At 42.1% G+C, this 24049-nt stretch overlaps 1 protein-coding gene across 6 annotated transcripts in view; it reads left to right on the forward strand.

Annotated features, from left to right (window-relative positions):
* TENM4 (teneurin transmembrane protein 4) overlaps positions 1 to 24049 on the forward strand; it is a 554777-nt gene that overhangs the window by 343350 nt on the left and 187378 nt on the right. For all 6 annotated transcript variants that reach the window (XM_032196280.1, XM_032196305.1, XM_032196313.1 and 3 more), the window contains 3 exons: positions 6263 to 6515; positions 11786 to 11884; positions 13939 to 14174. In XM_032196280.1, coding sequence (XP_032052171.1) covers positions 6263 to 6515; positions 11786 to 11884; positions 13939 to 14174 — 588 coding nt within the window. The remainder of the gene's footprint in view (positions 1 to 6262; positions 6516 to 11785; positions 11885 to 13938; positions 14175 to 24049) is intronic.

Consider the following 24049-nt stretch of genomic DNA (forward strand, 5'->3'; position numbering starts at 1 on the left):
TTTAAGAACTCCAATATGTTATTTAGGTTTAAGCAACTCATTGCACTCTGCCAGACACTTTTTTTTTTTTCATTTCTTTCGTTACCTTGCCCTGTGTTTAAGCTAATGATTCTTCATAAACTGTCAGAGCCCGGATCGTAAGCCTCTGCCTTGTTTTTAGTGGGCTGCGATGCCCTTTTATTAACTTCGGTAATGGACACCACGGGTTAAAAGTCAGCATAACATCCCTTTGCAGTGACACAGACCTTTTTAAAAGCATTACTTGTAGGGCGTACAATTCAATCAGATGCATACTGATGAAAAAACAACCACCCAGAGCTCTCGTTGGCTGTGTAGAGCCAAAGCTTGACAGCCTAGCATCAAGCAAAAAATTGATTTCAACCTCAAAAGTCAATATTTTGCTTTTGCAAAGGCACTTTGGCACTTGAGAGGAGAGTTTGCGTGTAATGTACACATTGGAGGAGAAAAATACTGAGGAGATGGCTTGTTTGGGCTTGATGTGGTGCACCTGTTGTTTTCTGCAGACAGTAAAACGAACGAAGTGTTAATTTGTGCAGCTAGAGAAGGAGCTTCGACTAGTTTTACATGTGCACTTACACCATCCGGGCGGGCGTGGGTTTTGGTGAAGTTCACCTAAACAAATTAAATTGCTTAAGTAGAGGAGTAACCTGGAAACATTTCAGAATTAAGTCCTCGGAGCTTACAGAGCCTAAACTTGTCAAACAGTAAAGCAGGGCGCTGGTTGGTTTCTAGCTCCCCCATTTCCACTTGCTACTGGTTACAGTCTGTCTGCAAGACTGGTTTCACACTCCCTGTCTGATCTACAAGTTTAGAGAAACACTCTGAACTGTTTGCATCCACTTTCTTCCAGTCTATAGTTTCCAATTTTCCAGCATGTTTTCTGGACAAAGGGCTGCACCAAATTTACAACTCAGGGGTGCACTGGAAAGTTTTCCTTAGGACTTAATTGTATACAAACCTAGATGGGTGCGTGCCTGTATGTATAGCATGGGAAAACACCGGTGAGATACAAGAAAGGGACTGAAAACCCAAATGGGAAACTCTTCAGGACAGAAATCTCTCAGAAGCAGGATGTGTACGCTGCAGATGTTTGGCTCCTGGTGAGGACTGTGCTTTTCTCTGGTGAGAGCCCTTGGTGTAACAGCAGCTCCCTGTTATGCAGTTACTTAAAATAAGAGAGAAAAAAACACATCAAGGTAGCTTTTCGATCAGTGTTTTGTTATTTCCTGGAGATTATGCATCGGTTCTGTGTTTTCTTTTATGATTCGGTGTCATTTTGTCGCTTACTATTTTGAAAACCGGCAGCACAAGCTGTTGTTAGAGCAAAAGATGCATTTCACAGCGTGGCACAAACACTCCTCTTGATGGTAGGAGAAGCCAGTCTGAAGTCAAATTCAGTGGATATACTTCTTAAGGAGAAATTCAGTCATCTAGAATTTAAGGAAGACCTTCAAATTGTACCACTAATTCCATTTTTTAAGTGTCAGTGAGGGAAGAACAGACATCTGAATCCTGAGTGACCTGTTTCAGCCCCAGGTACCCCCATGGCACCTTCCTGCAGCCCCATCCACCTCTTGCACATTCGTCTGGAGTCAAAGAGGAGAAAATCCTGGCTGTAACCAGCCGGCACCAAGGCACCAGCTGAGCAGGCAGCCACTTGGTCTCCCCCTTCTGATCCTTCTCCTCTTATTTTGATGCTATCTGCCAGCTCGGGGGTTAAATATTCTGCTTGCTGTTCATTCTGCACATGCCGTTATCGGCTTGCCATGTGTCTGCTAGAGAACCTGCTTCTGGCAAGCTTTTATCATTAAACTTAGTGCCCCCTAAAAGGTGCTGGGGAAGACCCACCTCAGTCCTTTATAGCACACCCAAAGTTAGGCAAATGTGGAAATTAGGCAAGCAGGGGAAAGAAAGAAAGTGAGAATGTATTTTTCACTTTTAGGTTGTTACAGATGCCTCAGAAACAATCCCAAAACTTAATGAATTAGAAAGTGTAATCGTTGCATAAGCTAACTTCAAAACAGTATTGCTCATTAAAGATTAAGGAAAAGAAAAGGAACAAAGGGTTCAGACCTTTTATTCAAATGTTGCCGTAATAGCTCCTCACTGGCAATCTTTTTATGGTTCCCATTGATTCAATCCTTCACTCACAGATATCTGTCAAGGCTCGCTAATATGTGCCAAGGACAAGCTTCATTAACCGAGTTATCCTTCAGCTCTGCTTCATCTGTGGTTACCAAGCTGCTGGTAGGCAATGACATTTTAATGGTCAAACAAACAAACAAACAAACAAGCAAGCGACATAATACCGCCTTGATTTCTTTGGGTGTTTTTCAGATCAGATTTGCAGTGTTTCATTACATTTGAATACTGGCATCCTTCATCTCTGACACACTTGGGAGACCCATTAGAGAAGAGGAAGCTTACAGGGGGGCTCATTAAGCTCTGAGCTGTTCAGACTTTCTCGGTGGCAGCAGATCTTTTGGAGACACTGAGCTCTGTCCCTGGGACCCTGCATCACTGCCACGTGGCCTCAAGGGGTGTGAGGACCCCTTTACTACTTACAGATCCCTTTGGGGTCTTTCAAGGCACAAATCCTCCCAGGGGCTGGGTTGCATGGCTCTATTAGAATTTGTTTAATCATTTATTTATATTTCTCTATGCTTTGTTAGCTTACCTGCTCCTTCCGAATAATATATGTCAGGTCTTTCATGAGGATGCCAACAGCAAGTAAGAGTCTCGATATCCTGATAAAATCCATGGTGTTTTGGAAACCAAAGAGGAAAATTGCAAGAATGGAAGTGTAGAAAATTATCTGGTTTTAAGGGAGCCAGGATAACTGCCGAGCAGTCATGGTTAGCTATCTCATCCTTGATTTTAAAATGTCTGAGGAAATCTAATACAATTTGGGCAGAAGCCACAAAGTCTGGCTTCTCTAGAAAGCATTCTGAATTTCTGTGGTTTTCTCGTCCCGATAAAGGTTTGCTGTTAGATGTAGAAGGCTTTATCTGACTTCCCCTCTCCCCTTCCTACGCAATGGGATCTGAGAAATGCAGTGCTGCCTCAGCAGCTGTAATAGGATAATGAGAGCATCTTCCCAGTGCTGGGAGATAAGAGAAGCACTGCAGCCAGCATGAAGGTTCTCCGTCCTGTGTGGAAACCACACACTTTATTATCACTCAAAAACTGTGGGACAGGTTAAAAAGGGGATGTTTAAACAAAGGGACAGTTGCAATTTTTAGGAAATCAAGGATGAATGCACTTTGTGGGATCCCCTTACTGACTGCAAAGCCCATGGGATCGATGGTGACCACAGAGGGTAAGAACCTCAATAGTTGTTTTGCACCTACAAAATCCTGCATGGCTGCAGTGATTTTGGGGAGGAAGATTTTATAGCTCGTGCTTCCATCCGCAGCTCTTTTCTCATGTTCCTCAGCTTGAAAAGAAGAAAAAAAAAAAAAAGTTGTAAGGCAAAGGAGATAGCTGCTAATCCAAGTCGAGGTATATTAAATGTAGCGATGCTTTGACATGACATAAGTGTTCAGAATTTGTATATGAATAAAATTAAGAATATTCTGGGAGGAAAAGCAACCTACCTGTCAGAAAAAAAGAAATATAAGCTATAAAATCCTATGAAAAATCACAGACCAGAGCAAGATAGATGTGCTGTCTTTACTTAGCAGAGAAATCACCGAGGGTATGCAAATAGAGCACGAAAATGACACATTTTCACTTGATTCAAAAGCATTATCCATAATAGCATCTGCAATGTGTCTGCAGTAATAGGGAGCAAATTGGGATTTACAGAGCAGATGGGGGGAAACGGGCTCTGACTCAGTCTGAAAGCGGTGTCCCCAGTAGGAGAAACCCAACGATAGTGGGTGAACGTCACAAAACGCCCGCTGCCTTTTCCAGGATTCACCCGTTTGCCCACAGCATTCATCTCAGCCGTGATGAAAGCTTGAATAACTGGACTTGTAAACTTTTTGGGCTGTTGCTCCTGATTAGACGAGGCATTTTTCCTGGGATGAATTAAGTTCTCGTGAAAGGTGAGAGATTGACAGCCCCAGAAACTGGAAATCCTCTGCTCACGTCCATCTCCCTCCACCTGGGATTAATAAACTGCTCCTGTCTTCCCTGTCCCGCTCCCCAGGCTGCAGCTCACACTGCGTGCTCTCTCCCTTTTCCTCCCTTTTCCTTTTTTCTCTCTTTTTCCTCCCTTCCTTCCGTCTCACACAGCGGCTTAGCCAACAGCCATGGCTGCTGCCTCTCGAGGGGGAAAATGAGTCACTGCCGTAAGGAAGCCAGCAGCAGGATTCCCCCACAGTTGTTTTTACCACCTCTGTGCTCATTTAGGCTCCATTTAAGCAACGGTCAGCGATAACATCCAGGGCAAGGGCGGTTGGATGCCTTGATTCATGTGGTACTGCAGAACTGCTGTCAGACCTGGTTCGGTCCCGATATTCCTCATCTCTACTGGCTGTGGTTGCTGCTTTTCCCTTACTTTTAGTGTGCTGGCTGCTGGACAGAATTTGGCAGGGCTTGCTGGCCGTGGATCAGAGGCCAAGATGGCATGTTCAATGCTGGGTGAGCTTTGCTGAGCCAGACCTTTGAATTCCTGGGAAGAATTTGTCTGTCTAAATGTAGGCTTCTCGTTGAGCTGGTTACCGTCTGTTGTCATTGATATACAACAGGGTGAACAGCACTTGTAAGATATCCTATGACCTTCTCCAGGTTATAGGGTATCATGGATCCTAGAAGCATTCATTTCTCCCTGTGAAATCCATAACCCCGTTCCCGTGTCTAACTTAAAAATGCCAAAGGTAGACATGTGTTTTGCATGTAACTACGTGTAGATAACAGAATGGCATCTCCATAATTAATATTTTTCATTGTTTTGCTAGACTATACCTCAATCACCCTCAGGTTTTGGTTTAATCAGCCATAGCTAATGATGAGGCAGTTTGAGTCAACGTAGGGTGAGGAGAAAAGGGATGGGATGCATCTCTCACACCTTTAAATCTTCTTTTATGTGTCCAAATATTCAAGAGGCTACACAGATATTGTAAATGCTTTCCCGTGAATCCAAGATTTAGATCCTAATCCAGATTTCATAGGTGTCATTAAATGCCATGGTAATTTTGATACCATTCATTGTAATTTAGGACCGTGTACAGTTCATTCAATCCTGAGCTTTCTAATTAGAGAGTAAATGAGTGTTAGTTTTTCGTGAAGTGTGGCTGGTAAGTATCAGATGGATACTTTTTTTTCCCCAGATAAAGCATCAGATAAGTGTTGTGTATCACTAACTTACAGGCATAAAACTACTAATGTCAGAGAGGAGCAAGTTTCTGTATCCCATCTCCTGAGCTGTCTATCTCCCTCGAGTTCCATCAAACATTTTAGTTTGTCTTCATTTCCAGAAAACACGTAGAAATGGTTAGGCACTAAACTAAAAACACCGATATAATCAGCACCAGGTTGGTCTTTTCTAAGCATTTGCCTTCCTTAATCTCCCTCCCTCAGACTCCTGGCTAACAACAATAGTATCTGGAGTTTTATTCGAGCAGCTCTATCACTGATAACCACAGCTATTCTTTACATCTTTCTTCACTATACGTTGTTTCATTTTCCTGACACCTCTGTTTTCATGCCATATGCATTTTTTACTCAGTTTGAGCACGTATCTAACAATACAAACTATTGGATTTTGTTAAATTGTATGATCCTGACACAGTTTTATGGCCTTCCCTAAACTCAGTCTATGATTAAACGTATTCTCGGTCCTTGTCTTGGCTTAACTATTGAAAGTTCTTGGGGAAAACAGGCAGAACAAACTTCACTGGGAGCTGTATATCCATCATAAAACTGCTCTTAAGTGTTATCTATCCAGCCTGGTTGTATTTTTCATGCTTTATCACAAATCAGTGTCACAGATAGATTGCAGTTTGCAACCTGCAGTTGTTCATCGGAGTTAACTTGGCTGTCAGGACAGCCTTTTTGCAGCGCTTTAAGCTTTCATAACTTTCTTGCATGAAACCGAAGTATTTCTCCAGCCAGCCAGTGGATCAATGCATGTGTCATTAGGACATATGGAGCAAGTCTAAGTTAGCCTTTTGAGTTTGATTTAGGATATGTGGCATCCCAGCCTGTCTACATTTTAGAAGTGCCTGCACGGAAAGGAGTCTGGCATGGAGTAACTCAGATCATGGACCTTAAAAATATTTCACTTCTGTTTTAGATCATCCTGCAAATGTTCAAAACCATTCGAGACTCAGAACTCCACCGCCTCCGATATCCCATGCTCACACCCCAAATCAACATCACGCTGCCTCCATCAATTCCCTGAACAGAGGGAACTTCACTCCTCGCAGCAACCCGAGCCCAGCTCCCACGGACCACTCTCTTTCTGGAGAACAACCAGCCAGCACTCAAGAACCAGCCCATGCTCAGGACAACTGGTTACTTAACAGCAACATCCCACTGGAGACTAGGTAAGTCACTTTCTTTAGTACTCTACAGTGCTCTGCCTGGATGTTATGAACATATGTGCATCTGCATAGGTAGCATTCAGTTTGTGAACTGGTCTTTAGATGATATATTTTGAGTTCTGTTTATTATTCCTTGTGCCTTTTTTATTTGGACTAGGAGAAGAGGAAATTGCTCTTCTTTCATAAACTAAAAGTATTATATTTTAACAGCTGCTTGTAAGGTTTTTTTTCCTCATTTAAAATTGGAATCAGGATCACAGATTAAAATGTTCTTCTTTTTTTTTTTAATTTTCCCTTAATATTTTTTCTTCCTATGTCATAGGATAAATCAATATCCTATTTAAGAAACCGAAATCAGTCAATATATTGAAAAGATTTAGCCTTCTAGCTGTGCCTCATCAAGCAGATGCTGTTGTAGTACGTCATTTAGGAAAGGATGATCTTGTTTTACCTACTGAGGAGAAGTCAGCTGCTGCATTTTACTACTCTACAACACTTCTCCAGCAAGCAAACAACACTGGATAGCAACACATTAGTCAATTAATGATGCTTCCATTTAGCTTTTAAATACTTCACCACCTATGCAATATACCAAGGGTGTGGGAAGAGTGCACTGAGTTTATCTAGTTGATAGCTTTGATTAGGCTTTTTTTTTCCCTGATAGGTAGGTTCTGGAAAGGGGAGTTGTTATTCCCCCTCAGCTTCAGTCTTTCCATCTGATCGGGAGGGCATCTTCCAGTAGTCCCACTTGAAACTCTGTTTTCACATTCTCCAGAGGTTTTGCTTCATCATTTCCTTTGGAACAGAGAAGCCCCTGGAGATGCTGGATCCCTTAGCCCCATACACAGTATCTTCTTCAGTCTGGGGAGGTCTTCTAGGCCAAATATTGTGCATTGACTTAGCTGCCTTTTTGCCTTGTTTGACTTGCCTTCTCAAACCAACAAGAAAGATTTTAGGCAGCAAAAACTGACTGAAAACCGAGCCAAGGACCAAAGCTGTTGCTTCACTGCCTGTGGGAATCTCATCGAGATCAGTGGTGGCTGTTTCTGTATCCTGGGACAAACTGTGCCCAGTTTTGCCAGCTTCTGCTAAGAAAATATTTTTTAAAAATTAATGACTGTCGATTTCCTAGAGAAGTAGCTGTATCTGCTGGCCCCCTGAAACTTCCAAAACAGACCTCAATCTAACATTTTATGGCATTTAAGGATAATTAATTTCTCGGCAACTGCTTGATTAAAAAGACCCAACTAAGAAGCTGGCTCCACAAGATTAAGACAAAATTATAAGCAATTACTGCGAGTGTGATTTGGCAACAATTTCAGTAATTATATTGTCTTCCTAATTCTTGAGCATACATACCCAAGGCCTGACTTTCATGTATTGTTTCTTTTGAAAAAAATATTGCATTATAACATACTTATGCAGCCCTTATTTGAGTAATCTTTTACATTTCTGCAGCGTCCCTCGTACCTTTTTTTTTTGTAAACCAGGATGTAAATTTGTCAGAGAAAACATATTTCACTGTTTGAATAGTGCCAAGACATCCTTGTATCTGACCAGAGTCTTTCCGAACACAACACATTCCATTGAGAAGGAATATCTTGACTGCTGGAGGAATGTCAGAGATAAAAACTCTTTCCTGAAAACATCCTGCCCCCAATTGTCCAATTCTAGTGGTGATCAGAGGATGAGATGGAGAGACAACCCTACCACAGTTTAGTAAATGCAGGAGATTGTAGACAGAACAATTATCTGGCTAGTCCTCAACAATACCTGTTAAATTATAAACAAGTACATCCTTAAAAACTGTCCTTATTTCTTCCCCATGAAAACATTGGGGATGAACATTTTTCAGGAGCTGAAGCAGACCATTCTTTCAGTAAGTTGGGTTGTCATTATCTCTGTTATTATCCCTAACCCAACTAGACTTTGGAGGTCTACTTGCATGAAGAGATCCTTCTGCATCATTTAAGGATTTCACTCGCATCACAAATCACTCATATTTGTAATTGACCCTCAATTTAACTATTATATTAAGTAGAAAACAGGTCATTTAGAGACTGATGTGGCTTTTGACACACTGGATGGAAGGGCGTAATGTAGCCCAGTATCCCTTCAGATGACGAACATGTTGGAAAAGTATGCTGAACTGCAAATGAGCACATTCACAGAGCATGACAGACAGGCTTTTTTTCCTTCACTAAACAAACATTAAGAAAATAAAGCATGCTATAATTTTGTCATAATGCAGAGGCTGCACTGCATAGATGACTGGTAAATCTGAGACAAATCTCTGCTCTAATAATCTGCTTTTCCGACGTGCAGAGATCTTCCATTTCCTTTGGTGGGATGTCTGCAGATGTAAAAGGCCAAGCTTCTGTTTGGCAAACTTGGATGCCCCATTTCGCCTCTTTCATGAAGCTGACCTTCCCCACTGCAAAGACTTTTAGAACCAAAACAAGAAGAAAAAAAAAAAAAAAAAAGACTTCCACCTAAGAGAATAAAATGTCCAATATGTAAGAAATAAATCCTGACCAAGAGACATTAATCCAAGAATTAAGGCCTTTGAAGTATAGCAATAGGAGATTATAGTAATCTCATGTCAAAAATGGAATTGTATTTCTGTTGAATATCCCTTTTTTTTTTTTTGAATTCCATATTAGTCAACAGAGAGAGCAAACACGAAGAAAAAGCCACGTCTTTTAAAGAGAGTTTGTCACAGGCTGTGAAACGTGCCTACAGTTACAGATTTTTAAGCACCCCAGAGTTTGAAGAGGCTTGACTTTGACTGTTGTGGACTGCAGGCAGTTTTCAGAACTGGAAAATTAGGGTGGTTTGTCACTGCTTGGAAATTTCCATCATGTAACGCAAACGCAAGCAGAGATGTGTAGTACAAGTATACAACTGACACGATAACCATACCCTATATCTGAAAACTTTATGTTGCTAGAGGAAGAGCCCCTCCTCTTCTCTCCCTCCTCTTCTTTAGTTTCCCTATACTCCCTTTTCTCTCTTTCTCCTTCTTCCTCTTTCTTTTCCTGTCTGCTCCCTTTTTTGTTGCTTTAAAAGCAATATATTATTAAGGTTGTGATGAGAAGATCTTTGCTCAGCACTCCCTCCTGACAGGTAAGTCAGTTCTCCCCATATTTATTTCTCGCTCTTCCTTCTTCTGTGGCATCCTTTCTGTTCCTTTACATCTGACCTTGCAAGGAGCAAATAAATGCCAACTAAACGGACGTTTGGTTGACAAACCAACAGCTTGCAGGGGACTTCCATTCCCAGGAAATTTCACGTGGCAATCACATAAGGTCAGCTCCTGCCACCACAACTCATAGTGAGAAGGGAGAGTGGTTTGTAAACAGGCAGCTCTTCACAGGTCATCTCCAAAGGAGCAGCATTTGTGCAGCCCTCGGTGAGGACAGTCAAGCATTAGTCCCATCAGTGACCCAGCCGCCTCGCTGTTACACATCCACGCATTATACAATTATGTAACCCTCACCCCTTCTGCTTTATTGACAATCCGCAACCGAAATTCATGAACCCAATCTGACATGGATTTTTACTTCTGATCAACTCCTATTGATCAGCGTGTCCCTAGGTGCCTTGCCTCTTACCCATTAAACGCTCGGTGCATGCGCATCCACTGCTTCTTTTTTGCGTTGAATTCAACTTCCAACCTTTCCTGCATTCCTAGGGAATGTGAGGAAGCAGCAAACGCTTGGGGATGTCTTGAGTGCTATGGCACACAGCTCATGCATGTCGGTCCACTTTACTCCAAAGCTAGGAATAGGAGTCACTTTACTTTCATTCACATTAAGGAGTAGATCCATGCTGTCAAAGCAGCCCAGAGGCCTCCAGAAGCAGTGGGTTGAACAAAACAAGTGCTGGCATTAGCAGCAGGAAGAGGAGGAGGTAGAAATGAATATGAAGGTTAAGGACATTTCAGAAGAGACAGTATCAAGGTTTGTATAATGTGACAGGGCTGGTTTCCCTTGGTATAGCACATTACCCGAATCCAGTTTCTTTGACAGAGGAGTTCTCGTTTGAGTTCACATCATGTCACTTACATCCTGTAAGCGCTTAATCCTGCATAAGTGATAAAATGTCACAATGCTGTTACGTTCCTTTTGCTAGTTTTGGCCAGGGGATTTATTCACATTCAGGCTTAGATTCAGTTCTGATGCTGAAAACAGGCACGGACAAAATCAGGACTGGTTTTTGTTTTAAAGACGATGGGAAGAATGTTCTTTTGTCAGGTCCTGAGAACCAAGCCTGAAGGTGAGAAAGACACAATCTGTTCCCAGCTGTGCCTCTGACTTAATTCTTTGTGTTCCTGCTATTCTCCTCTAAAAGTACAAAACAGTTCAGTATATATAGGTCGAAATGTGACTCATCGGAGTACGTGCTGGGGAGGCCAGATATTGCAAAATACCATTATTGTGTGCAAAATCAAACCCAGGCTTTTTCACCTGCGGGACCTGTATATCTCACCTATTGCCTGGATTATCCAGGTTACAGCCAGTATTCTGCTATTGGAATTTGGGTTGCAGCATAAGCTTTTTCCAACTTCTACCTGCTTATCACCAAAAGCCTTTTTTTTTTTTTTTTTTTTTTATTCTGAATGCGCCTGCTGAGCAAAACCTGCATTTGGGAACTTCTAAATACGAAGGTCTCATTGGTCCACAGAGAAAAAGAAATTCATCAAGTTAGTAATTGAAGAGTTCTCAAATGCAAAACTGAAACTTAAGCAATAAATAAATAAATAAATAAATAAATAAATAAATAAATAAATAAAGTGCAGATTTTCACTGGAGATCCATGAGGATGTTGGATTGAGCAGTGCTACCAAGGTATCAGCCACAATGAGACAGAGACTGTGGTGTGCCTTTTCAGAGGAACAATAACTCAGATGCAGGAGCATAACAAGGTTACAGCCGTGCTGGATTGAAATCTAGTTTTCTGAATCCAGCACTTCAGAAGGTTGCATGTGTCACTGGCAATAAATAATGTGAAATGAACAAAGACAACTTTTTTTTATACACGCACATGGGCGTGTGCTTATGTGTGTGTATATGCATATAAATGCTGTGTATAGAGAGAAGTGAACATTCTGAGAAGCTATATATGTATATGTGTAGCATCTTACACATATAAATATATGGTCCATCATTCTAATTCCATGCACAACTGCACTATAACCATTGTGGTTTATAAGATCACACTTCATATATGCATGACTCACTGGCTTCATTCATGTTTCCATATGTATGTAGAAACATAGCAAAGCAGACATTCCTAGAGACATTGCAGGACAACCTCATTGAGATGGACATTCTCACCTCCTCCCGACATGACGGTGCTTACAATGATGGGTATGTGACACTTACGTGGTCTTCCTGTTTAATGTACAGTCATCATGATCCTTGCATGAAAGCATTTGGTCACATCCATGATGTTTAAGGGCAACACCATTGCTGGCCTCTTCCATCTTGGCTTTAAAAAAATGAGGTTCTGGAGCAATGTGTCCTGTACACATTAATGGCAGGCTCATTAATATGCTAGTGATCCACAGCATTCCATTTGCTTTTTTTTCCCCTTGTTTTGAAAGTCATTGCATTAGTAAGAAGTACCTACAGCAATTCCGAGTCCCATATAAACCCAGATTAATTTAATTTTGATAATGATCTTAAACCGTTATTGTGCTGGCAGCCTGATCTTTCATTGTTAAGCTGGTATTTTTCATGTACCTTATCATGCAAAAGGTACAGTGTCTACTAGTGGTATCTAAATTGAGCCTTTGATTTTGACTCAGCCGCCCATTCTGACGTTTTTACTTAACTTTTAATCTCTTAACTTTTAAGTTATAAACAGCTTCTAACATGACAGTGCCAAAAATGTCACTCTTGTAGTGGTACTTTGTAATTTGGTAGCCGCCCTTAACTGAAGATCTAATTGATGTGCTCGAACACTGCAGGTACCTCTTTGCTCAGACCAGATACATCTGCCTAAACAAATACTTCCTGAAGCACAGAAAAGTATCTGAGTCCTTGTACAAATGAATGTTTTGATGTAGAGCATTAGTAGAAATAATGAATCTTCCTCTAATGCTCAGCAGCCATGCTTTGAGTACCCATAAAACCATGGCTGTAATAGTACAAACACCTGTTTCGCAGAATTATATGTCACTTTATCCCGCACAAATCTGTGGCTTTTCTGCATGGTGATGTTTCTGCATGTGACATTTCTCCCCGTGACTGCACGAGTGACTTCAAGGGGAAAAGAGAGTCACGTCTGGTATAATCCACTGGCTCGACTGACTCCCTCGGATCCATGCTGATTTGATTTATGCTGGCTGCAAGTCCGGCCCCATAAACCACAGCAGAAGGTGCAAACTGTACGGGGGTCTGCTTCTCAGTCCTCACAAGCAGCATTTGTGTTCAACATCAGCATGGTGAGAGGAGAGCCAGATCCCTTTCCCAAATTTCATTCCCACAACTGGAATGCCTTGCACTTCATCACGTCCCACCCAAAGCAGGTTTTCCGTTCAGGATCCCCATGGAAGGAACTCCCATCGGGACATTTCATTTCAGGAGCTCATGGTCTGCAGTGGTTTTTATTTGCATTTTCATGAGTCCTCATGGGCTGGCTCTCAGGCTGCGGTTGCAGTAACGGGCAAAACACGGCGCCTCCCAACGTGTCACTGGACAGGAAACACTGTTGCCTTTGACAGTAATTCACACTTTTATAAAAAAGAGGCATCAAACTAAGGTGCTTTGTGGAAGCAGGGGCCTCTCCCCGCTGCCTGTAGGCAAGACTCAAGCTCTGGATTTGATGCTTTCAGCCATCACCTTGTCCAGGTGGAGGCAGTGTGAATGTTCCCCTCTGTGACAATTTGGGTGCTACGGAATGGCTTAAGCTCTCCTCCCCCATCTCCATTCAGCGATGCAATACGAAAAAAACGCTCTCATGCAGTGATCAATGAATTGGTGAAGTCCCCTTTTTCCTTACTACAACCTACGCTGCTGTTGCCTTCCAGCCAGGAGCGGGAGCAGGCCCTCGGTGCTGCCCGTGCCACCAGTCTGTCGTAGCTCTGCTTGGGGTTTCCGTGTCACCCCAACGCCAGCTTTTCCACAGAGGGGGGCTCCTGCCCTTGAAGGGTTCTCCGTGGCATTGCTGGCGCTGGGTTTTGTTTTGTATTTTATTTTTTTTTTAATCGTTCGTTCGGTTTGGTTTTCCTTTACTCTGTGTGACTTGCCATTGGTTTTTATTCTTCTCTTCCGTGCATGCTGCCCGTGTCTTTAGCCAGCGTTATGTGGAGCTGCTCTCCTCGTCCCGGCAGCAGTCGCCATCCTCTCACCCCACGTCTCCCCCCCTGCTGCTTCGATTTGTGTGAGGAATCACTTGCTGTCGGTCTTTCTTCCCTCAGGCACTTCCTGTTTAAACCTGGAGGCACTTCTCCCCTTTTTTGTACCACGTCGCCGGGATATCCCCTGACGTCCAGCACTGTGTACTCACCTCCCCCTAGGCCCCTTCCTAGAAGTACCTTCTCTAGGCCTGCCTTTAACCTGAAGAAACCCTATAAGTACTGTAACTGGAAATGCGCAGCCCTGAGTGCCATTGTCATCTCAGTCACACTGGTGATCCTCCTGGCGTATTTCATAGGTAAGCCTATTTCTGGTTTTATTTTCCTTTTTTTTTTTTTTTTTTTTCTGCTTTTCTTTCCTTTCTCTACAAATTCACACATGATGCAAACGCTTAGGAACCAGAGGGTCAAACTCATGATACGCGGTAATGGGGAGATAAGGCCTCCGCTGACTTAATTGAGGTTGAAGTGCTATGGCAGGGAGCAATATTTGACCTAACACGCATAACGGAGCCAGAAGGGCTTAGCAGAGTGTAAGTCATACGTTGTCCTCCCTTTAAACCGAGCAGACTGCTCGCTTTCTGCAGAGAAAAGCGTAACTGGAGTGAGACAAACCCACCAGGTTGTCTAAAACCAACCAGAAAATTCTGATTCAAGCAGGCAGTGAGGTGCATGTCCTAATCACGGCCGCATCCAGGTCAGTGGGAATTCTCTGCAATTGACTGACAGGGTCAGAACCCAAATCCTAACACATTTTATTCTACCTTTTCATGGCACTTCCCATTCATTTAAGCAACTATGCTGAAATTCTCAGGGTTGCGTGAAGGAATAGGGAAGGACTGAGTTTAGATTGTGGTCCAACAGAGCCTTTTTAAGTAGGGGGAACTGGGGACAATTTGCTATTTGGGTGAAGCATTTTTTTTCCTTGAGCTGTGCATGATCTGAATTTATGGGCTGTCAGCGTTCATTATGAAAGTAATTGAAACATTAGAAGTGAAAATTGTATTTTGCCTTCTGTAAACTTGGGGTGTTAATGTTACTTTTCCTCAGTCAGAGCTGATATTTGTCTTACAAATGTCTTAGAAAGGTCCGTTCCTCCACTCCTCTTGTAAGCTGTCAGCGGTGCAAACTCGAGTTGTCAGACACTTGGAGATGTGATCATAGGTAACAATGCCCGGGTCTCATGGCGCAAATGAGTCTTTTTGATTTCATAGTGGCTTCCTGTGCACTAATGATCTATAAAAGGTTGTGGTTAGAATTACAAATCTTAGCCTGGATCGAAAGATTTCTGCTTTCATTTCACATGAGTGTAATTAGCACTACCACAAAGGATTGCTTTTACTGTGCTCCTTTTATGTACACTTCCTTAATGACTGATACTTCTCCACTCCTGCCTTGTATCATACTTCGGTCACTTTCATGCCTTCCGTAAGAGGAGCAGAAATGATTAATTAACCAACATTAAATCAGCAGCAGTTTGATGGAATATGCAGTCAATTTTCATCATTTGCTATGTACATTTGGACTCGCCTTTCTCATTTGTCTGGTATTCTCCCCGTGCCCAGAACATGGTTCCTCTGGACATTATCTCAGTGTGTCAGAGGAGTATTGTAACTCAGAACAGCGGTGCCTGTTCATTCTGACGGAGGATGTACGTGCCATTTGATAGATTAAGAAGAGTTTGGTGGTTTGCCGCTCGCTGTTCCCCTGCTCAAACCCCTTTTTCAGAGTTCTGGAAAGATCAGGCTTTTAAAAACCACAGCTTAATGTGGCTGAAAGGTAGGTCCATTGAGTACTCTCCCTTTTTTTCCCCATTCAGATGAATCCTGTGGCATCCGCTAGGCTCCGTGGCTGGCTGGCGAGGTGCCAGAAATGCTGATCAGGTTGAACTGCTGTAATTATGGGTCATAATTACTAATTTCTAAAGGAACTATCAATTATTAAAAATCAAATTCAATGGTTCAATTCAGCATAAACATATTTAACAAAGGTTGTCTCTACCAGACCCAGCGTTCTAATCAACAAGCAAAAAGACAGATATTTAATTAGATTTTGATGAAAAATTGTGTTTAATTTCAAGTATAATCAATTATTAATTACTGTAATGAGTGACTCTGGCGGGGTTTACTAATTAACTCATTTAAAAATTATGAATAACCTTTTCATTTGTAATTATTTTCTACATCCTGTCAAGTTGCAGATGAGAATTGTATCACCTAGCCCAAAAGGAAAAAAAAAGAATCAGGGAGTCAAAATGTTTGTGCTTTCACTAAGTTAAGCTTAGATGTTTTGCATTCAGATAAAAACTACGCAGTTATTTACTGAACTGCTTCATTCTTTAAATAACCTGGTCTGTTTGCAAAACAAGTGGTTGTTTTTCCTACAGTATTTTTTTCCCCCTGTTTTTGCTTAGTTGCAATTTCTTACAAATACCTTTTCTCAATTAAGCGGTATCTTGCTCTTTTTGATGCCCCAGGGACCGTCTGAGTGGTAAGGTACAACTGATCACAAGCAGGAAGGACTAACCTATATAACACCCTATCAATGTTAGGAACATTACTTGCCAATGACCATTTTCATCCTGAAAAGCAAACTGAGGTCATTGGGGACACTTCCGTTCAACTGGATGGTCTTTGGGTCAGGTCACAGGATCCCAGGATCATGGAGTGGCTGGTGGTGTCGGGCAGCTGCGGGTCCCTGTGGTGCCAGCCCTGCTCCAGCAGGGCCACCCCGAGCAGGGGGCCCAGCCCCACGTCCAGGCAGCTGCTGGAGATCCCCAAGGAGGAGCCCCCAGCCCCTCTCTGGTCCCATGGCAGTGGTATAGCATTTCCTCTTTTTTTTTTTTTCTTTCTTTATACACTGATCAGTTCATGGAAATGCTTCAGAGTAATGTCTAGGGCTTCACAGAATCATACATATCACAATCCTCTGTATAAATATTAAAAATCACCCATTGAAGTCCTTACCTATCTATACAAGGAGCTAGGGACTTCCAGAATGCTGCTCTTGCCAATCCTTTTTGTGTGACAGATGCTCAGGCACAACTGTCATGGGTGGCCATCTGAGGCAGGCAGAGCTGCATGTAAACAACGAGGCATTTGGTTGTTTCTCAATTTCTTTGCTGAAGACAGTTCATCTTTTAAATTCATCTGAAACACTTGCTAAATCGTTTGTTTAAGGCTGAAAGCCAGAGTTTCTATTTTTTTAAGACTTTCACATAGAATCATAAAAAGGTTTGGGTTGGAAGGGACCTTAAAGCCCCCTTAATTCCACTCCTTGCCATGGGCAGGGACACGTCCCCTGAGTCCAGGCTGCCACCAGCCCCCCCCCAGCCTGGCCTTGGGCACTGCCAGGGCTGGGGCACCCCTAGCTCCTCTGGGCAGCCTGGGCCAGGCCCTCAGCGCCCTCAGAGGACAGAATTTCTTCCCAATTTCTTCCCGAAGCCTCCCCCCTGACAGGCTCCAGCCGCTGCCCCTCGTCCTGGCCCCCCAGCCCTGACCAAGAGTCCTTCCCCAGCTTTCCTCTAGGCCCCATTTAGGTACTGGAATGCCTCTGTAAGGTCTCCCCAGGGCCTTCTCTTCCCCAGGCCCACCACCCCCAGCTCTCTCAGCCTGGCCCCACAGCGGGGTCCAGCTTCTCACCCCAAACCACCCCCAGCTCCCTCTCCTCAGGGCTGCTCTCCAGCCATTCTCTGCCCAGCCCGGATTTGGGCTTGGGATTTGGGCAGGACCTTGAACTTAGCCTTTTGAACTTCATAAGGTTCACACAGCCCCACCTCTTGAGTCTGTCCAGGTCCCTCTGGATGTGTGCTGGAGGGGCTGGATGCAACCATCCAGCCAATTCCTTACCCACCGAGTGGGTAAGATCCATGATCCATGTCTCTCCAGTTTAGAGAAAAGGATATCATGCAGGACAGCGTGAAATGCTTTACACCAGTCCAGTTAGATAACATCAATTGCTCTTCCCCTATCCACAAGGGATAGGGGATGTAACCCCATCGTAGAAGGCCAGCAAATTTGCCAGGCACGACTCACCCTTAGTGAAGCCATGTTGGCTGTCACCAATCACCTCCTTATTTTCCATGTGCGTTTTTATGTAGATATATATATTTTTAATAGTCTGAGGTTCACTAATCTTGCTGGGCTTTTTCAAAGAGGAGAGAAGGCATAAACAGAAGTCCCTGAAAGCTGAGCGGCTGGTATCGTGTCAACGTGGTGATCAAGCTTGAAGCTTTTGCAGGTCTGAGTCACTGGTCTTGAAAGATAATGACAAACAAAATATAACAGAATGTATTAAGCACCAGAAGCGGGTTTTCATTTGAATTAACCACTTTTTGATTGACTTGTTGCCACCTTTTCAAATATTCAGAGACACACGGTACGGCAGCAGCAACAATACGCGTTGAGGTTTGGTGCACACACAGTTTTTGCAAATCCCAGGAGCTCTACAGTCGCTTGCCTCGTGGGGTGAGAACACCAAAGAGAAAAGCAGCGGCAGGTTGGGGCTGTAACATTAAAACGACAGGGACAGCCCCGCTGGAGCCACTGAAATGAAAGGCCTCTTTAAGCAGCTTGTAACTGACCTGCAAATTTGCTGTTCCAGGGGGTCGGGAAGAGACACTGCTTTAAAATTAAATCGTCCATTTTAGGATTTGTCCCTTCTATCGACATTCAAACGATGAAAAAATTCCTGGCTTTTGCTGGGATGGGAAGGCGTCTGTATGGAGCAGAGCTCTGCCTTGGAGGGGCAATTTAGAGACAGAGATAATACCATGAGGTGTGTTGCTATCTGAATACTTTGTCTGCACTTTCTGTACCTGGTAGATGCCAGGCCTGATAACACAGCTCTGTAAGGAGTCTCTGACATTTCTGCTCTGCTTGGGAGGAAGATTTCTGAGTTCAGAAATAGAAAAGACCTGTTTGATTGTCCAGATCTCCATGCCCAGCAGCTGTTTGGCTAGATCCGCGGAACAGTTTCTAAATGAATTAGTGATGGAGAATAGTTTCTTTCTTCTGAAAGAGAAGGTATTATCCTCTGCCTGATGTACATTCCAGACGAGATGGGAGCACGATTTGATGTAGTTAGGCGCTTGCAATTTTCCTATACTTAAGCATGTGTTGCGGTTGCATTGCATGAACAGCAAGAAAGATGGACATTTGATTTAAATTAAAGTTAGGGCTGGAAAACACATTATGAAGCCAAAACAGCCATTCTCTTGATTGGAGTCAGGTCTCCTCTCGTCTGAACTCCGTACAGACGCAGCTTGCCTTCAAGAACAGCGTTGCTTGCTATGGGCAAAATGCTTTGACAGTAAAACGGTGCTAGAGCTATGATGTGTTTATAAAGTGCCTTTCCTTTCGTTGTCTGAAGATCACCCTGAAAGCTAACTTCAGCTGAGTTTCTCTCTGATTCTTTGATGATATGTAGTAAACCCAATTTAAAGCAGCTCTCCAAAGCTCTTAGCTATCTAACTGGTTAGCTGTGGATGTGTAACATAGCAATTACTGTGGTGTTCTCATGCCACTTGAGATCAGTAGGAAAAGTTGCTATTTCTTAATTCTTAAAATTGAGCTATATTTATTCTATTTGTATGCCTTGATAGTAAGGTTTTTTATTCAACTTAAAATATAAAGCATTTTATTACCATACCAACAAGTTTCTTTCATTTTCTGCTTTCAGATTTCTTTTTTGATCCCAGATTAAGCTCTGTTTTGCTACTGTTGCCATTTGTTCTTTTGATTCAGAGGGATTTTTCAGTGTTTTCCATTTCCATCTTATCTTAAATAAAATGCAGAAATGGTAGTTCAACAATCTGTTCTAGCAAAGCCTTTACACTATGAAGTCAATCTGCCACCAAAAGAAGAGCTTCCAGGTCCTTTTTTGGTTCTTTCACATATTCCACAAGCTACTGCACACTTGGTAACTTCAGGTCTCATTTTCTTCATTTCACCCTTCATCTACAAAAACTGTGAAATCCATTTTGAGAAGTGCTGTGGTACCATCAGCAATGTATTTTATGTACAGTAGATGTTTGTAAGACTCAACATCTCAGGATACCGGTTGAGAGGGACCGTCATCACAACTGCGCACTGTCATTTTTATGTTATCTAGTAGTGCCTGAATTTGTGGCTTTTTTTTTTTAGGTTAAAGCTGACTTTGGCTGTGCCAAATGCATACGAGCACACTTAGTGCCAGTCCCTCACTAAGAGTCTTACAATTTAAATGACATCTAGCTCTTTCTCTCCAGTTTTCCATTTTGAAGGAGATTAACATACCATCTGATCATGTCTCATTGATGCAGTCATAGAAACCTTTTTTAACTCCTTATACACAGTGACATTTGGGAAATGTGGGCCTTATTCTTCTCTTGAACGTGCTCTTCTTAACCTGGAGCAACTCCATTTACTTTAGCACTGGTTCCAATGTAGTCAGTCGAGGACATTGATTCTGGTGTCTGCAACAGGAGTTGGACAATGCCTAGAAAAGTCTCTCTGTATTTTTATATATTCCTGATTGTGGAGATTGATATAGTTAAAGACAAAATACTTCAAGAGAGGTGCTGACCTTCCATCCAGTTCTAAATGATCCCACTGCCTGTTCTGGTGATGAGCTCCAAATTATCTCGGGTAAGCTAAGACACGAGATGAGTCTCAGCCACTTGGAGAGATGCTGTCAAGGGCAGCTTTCAGCTCGTCTTTAAATGCACGATTTCAGACTCCGTTTTGGTGTCTTTCATTGCAGCTTTAGGTGCATGGTGGTATTAATTATAACTCCCATCTTGTTTTCCATCATCTACAAAGTCAGGAAAAGCTGTTTGTATTATTGGAGGACTGTGTGCATCTTTTTTTGGTTTGGATTCTGCTCTGGGTCTTTGGATAGCAGCCACTGTCAGCTTTAAAGTTCAGAGGAAAGGAAGTACAAGAGATTTAACTACAGCTTTAAAATATGGGTTATAAAGGTACAAGGTCCTATTTTAAAGCTGTGCTTGTGAAGATCAATTCATTCAGGTGGGTGGTAAAAAACTTACCATAGAAACTCTATTAAAGAACATTCACTGTTTCAACCTAGATAAGATCTGCAAGCTGACATTAAAAATGTTGAGATAGGAGAAATATGCAATGGTGCAAACACTATTGAGAGATGCTGCCAGAAAATATTACTGGAAAAAGATAGTAGAACGTAATATAAACACTCTAATTTTACTAGAGCTGCCCAGTGTGCCAAGTGGGATAGGTATAAAAATAAGAAGTATTAAAATGTAGATGGCATTGGATGGCAACACATTCTGAAGCTCAGCAGCAGAATTTCTGCTTTGCAAAGCAGTTAGCACTCCTCCAGAGTCTACCCTGATATAGAGCACGTTCAAATACTGCATCCTTTACAAACTGGTTCAGTGTTTATTGGAAGTGAGAAGAAGTAGGAAGATTCTCTTAATTTTCCTTTAAGATTTTTTTGTAATTCGTAATGTTAAAAGCCATAAATGCTATTCAATCATTTAGTCTGACCTGTTAGGACACCGCAGGCTGGTAAACTCCAGCTCCTTAACCCACTATTTTAACACAGACAAATCACATATCTACTTCAGATCGTTGTTTCCCAGCCTCACCGTGCAAGGATCCCATTTACTCTTTTGGGCTGTAAAAATAACACTGGACTTTTATTCAGGCCAGCTATTAATTGGTAAATTTCACTAGAAATTTTAACATTTCATGTTTTTTTCGCCAATCATGATGATTTTTTAGCACTTATAGACAGCTGAGGAATATTCCTCTGTCACTGCCATCCCTAACTCTCATGACTGGTTACCCACACAAATGTCTGGTAATTAAAAACAGTGAAAGAAAGCCCATTACAGAAAACATTCCTTCTTTCTGTGCTACTTGCATATTACTTTTTGCTGTTGGAAAGTGCTTGTTTCTTTAGTCTGAAAGTCATCCCGCATTAAATCAAACGCTTTACAAAACTGTAATTGTGTCAAAATATGAGTAAGTGTTTCTTAAGATCTATTTTTCAGAAAAGCAGTATAATTGGCCTGAGTTCCCACACATTCACTTTCGTTATTCTTCCTCGGATGAATTCGGTGTTATGTTTTCCATTATTTTGTCTGTAATAGATGTCAGGCTACCCAGTGTAAGTGACTTGCATCTTCTTTTCCCTTCTTAAATATTTGCACAGCATTAACCCTGTTCTAATCTCTCGGTAGCTGGTTCAGTATTAATCAGTGAGTCAGATTCCTCCTCTGCTAGCTCGTCTCATTTACTGGGTACATGTTAAATGAGCCTGCAGATTTAAAAATGTTTGTCCTTGAATAGATGTAGTTTAATATAATTCTCGGTTATTAATGGACTGGAAAAAAAAAAAAAAAAGTTATTTCCTGTGAAATAATTGCATTATCCCAGTTATTTTCAAAAACCAGAACAAAAATACTTACTGAACATTTTAGCCTTTATTAAAACATTATTAACAATTTCCCCATCTCCATCAAGTAAATAGCTAAATTGTTGCTTAGTTTACTGGGTTTCAATACGCTTAAAAAATGCTCTATTGTTCTTTCTTCTTTCAGGCCATGGATTTTTTTTTCTTCATGTCCTTTATCAACTTCCTGTATGGCCTTAGATTTATATAGATTACTCCCTGGTTCCCTGTTGTTCTGTGTGTGTGTTTTTTTTTCTTATATATTACTTTTGTATTTCTGCTTATTGTTTTATTTTGACACTGAATGAAGAGGTCCGTTTGTCAAAGTCGGGTCCTCTTTCATCACTGTGGGATCTCAGGGAGAACGGCTTCCTTTTAGAAGCAGACCACCAAAATGATTGAGTCTGGAACCGGTCGAAAGGGGACCGAGGCTGTATACCCAGAGGGCTCCGTCTGATCCTGAGGTTTGCATCGATGCATCACAAAACCAGGCATCGGTCACGTAACACCACAGTTAGCCCTTCAGCTGCCTGATCCCTTCTTAAATTTAAGAATGTTTAATGCAAGGAGGGATGAGTTTAATTTCCCCCTCTTTTTAGTAAATGGCAAGATACGAGCTCTCAGCTTTTGTAAGCTTTTATCAGTTGCTTTTAGTGAGTTTTTATAGTTGCCATAAGCCCCCAGAAAAGAAAATAACAGCGTGCTGACACTGAAAGTGCTGACCTTGCCTTTATGGCAGTGGCACAGATGTGCTGCTATAATCTTCATTTCACGGCTTAGATTGACCTTTGCACACAGACGCTGAAAAGAAATCAATTTTACAGATCTTAATATCTACTGGAAGGAGTTCTCCTCAAGTCTGTGTTTTTATTTCATACTAATTAGTGTGAAATAACGTAATTTAATTGCAGTTAAGTGGAGAGAGAAAGAAAGAAACGTTTCCAGTAATGGGCTTTCCTTCATTTTTTTTAAATACCACATGTTAGTGTGGGTAACTAGACAGAATAGGAAGCTCAGTTAGGGATGCCAGTGGCAGTGAAAAGCATTTCTGAGTTATACTTCAGTGTTTCTCTCCCATCCTTTTCTAAATTAAATTTGAAGGTGGCTTTGAACCCTTATCTGCAGCCAGGTCATCCATTTCTATTGGATGTGTGCAGCGAGGCATTCTCCGTGGTTTGTTTTTACCTGTAGTAAAAACAGTAAAAAGCTGAGATATGTGGTAGGTACACGTCTTTACAGTGCTAAGTGAAGTGTTGCAGTTAAGTATATCACCTAGATAACATACGAGATGACCTCTAACATACAGAACAAGATGTCCAACCCGTTCTTGGCCTCTCTGACAAGATTTCAACATCACTGCTTCTGCTGAAACTTAAAAGCTCCGAAAGGGCCACTTGCACAGTTCCCTTTGAGATACCAGAATCTAGTGCTCAATAAATAGGTAGGTAGAGGTTGCTGAAGCCCTGTTTAGATGAAAATCTGATAAACTCTCCCACCATCACCGGCCTTTCTTGCCTTCCTCTTTATTTCGTTTTGTCATACCTTAAATTCCTGTCCTCACTGCAGTCAGAAGCTTTTGCCTAGGAAGATGATGAGAACAGCATATGTTTGCTGTTATCAGATACGGTAGCACATAGCACAGCAGCAGCATCGCACCTTGCTTGCCTGGTACAACTGAACCATCGCTTCGTTTTGTAAAGAGACTCTTTAAAAAGCAAAGCAGAACAAGGCAGTTAGCAGAGAGGATGGCTATCCTTAC

Source organism: Aythya fuligula, chromosome 1, assembly GCF_009819795.1.
Source record: "Aythya fuligula isolate bAytFul2 chromosome 1, bAytFul2.pri, whole genome shotgun sequence".
Classification (NCBI taxonomy): Eukaryota; Metazoa; Chordata; class Aves; order Anseriformes; family Anatidae; genus Aythya; species Aythya fuligula.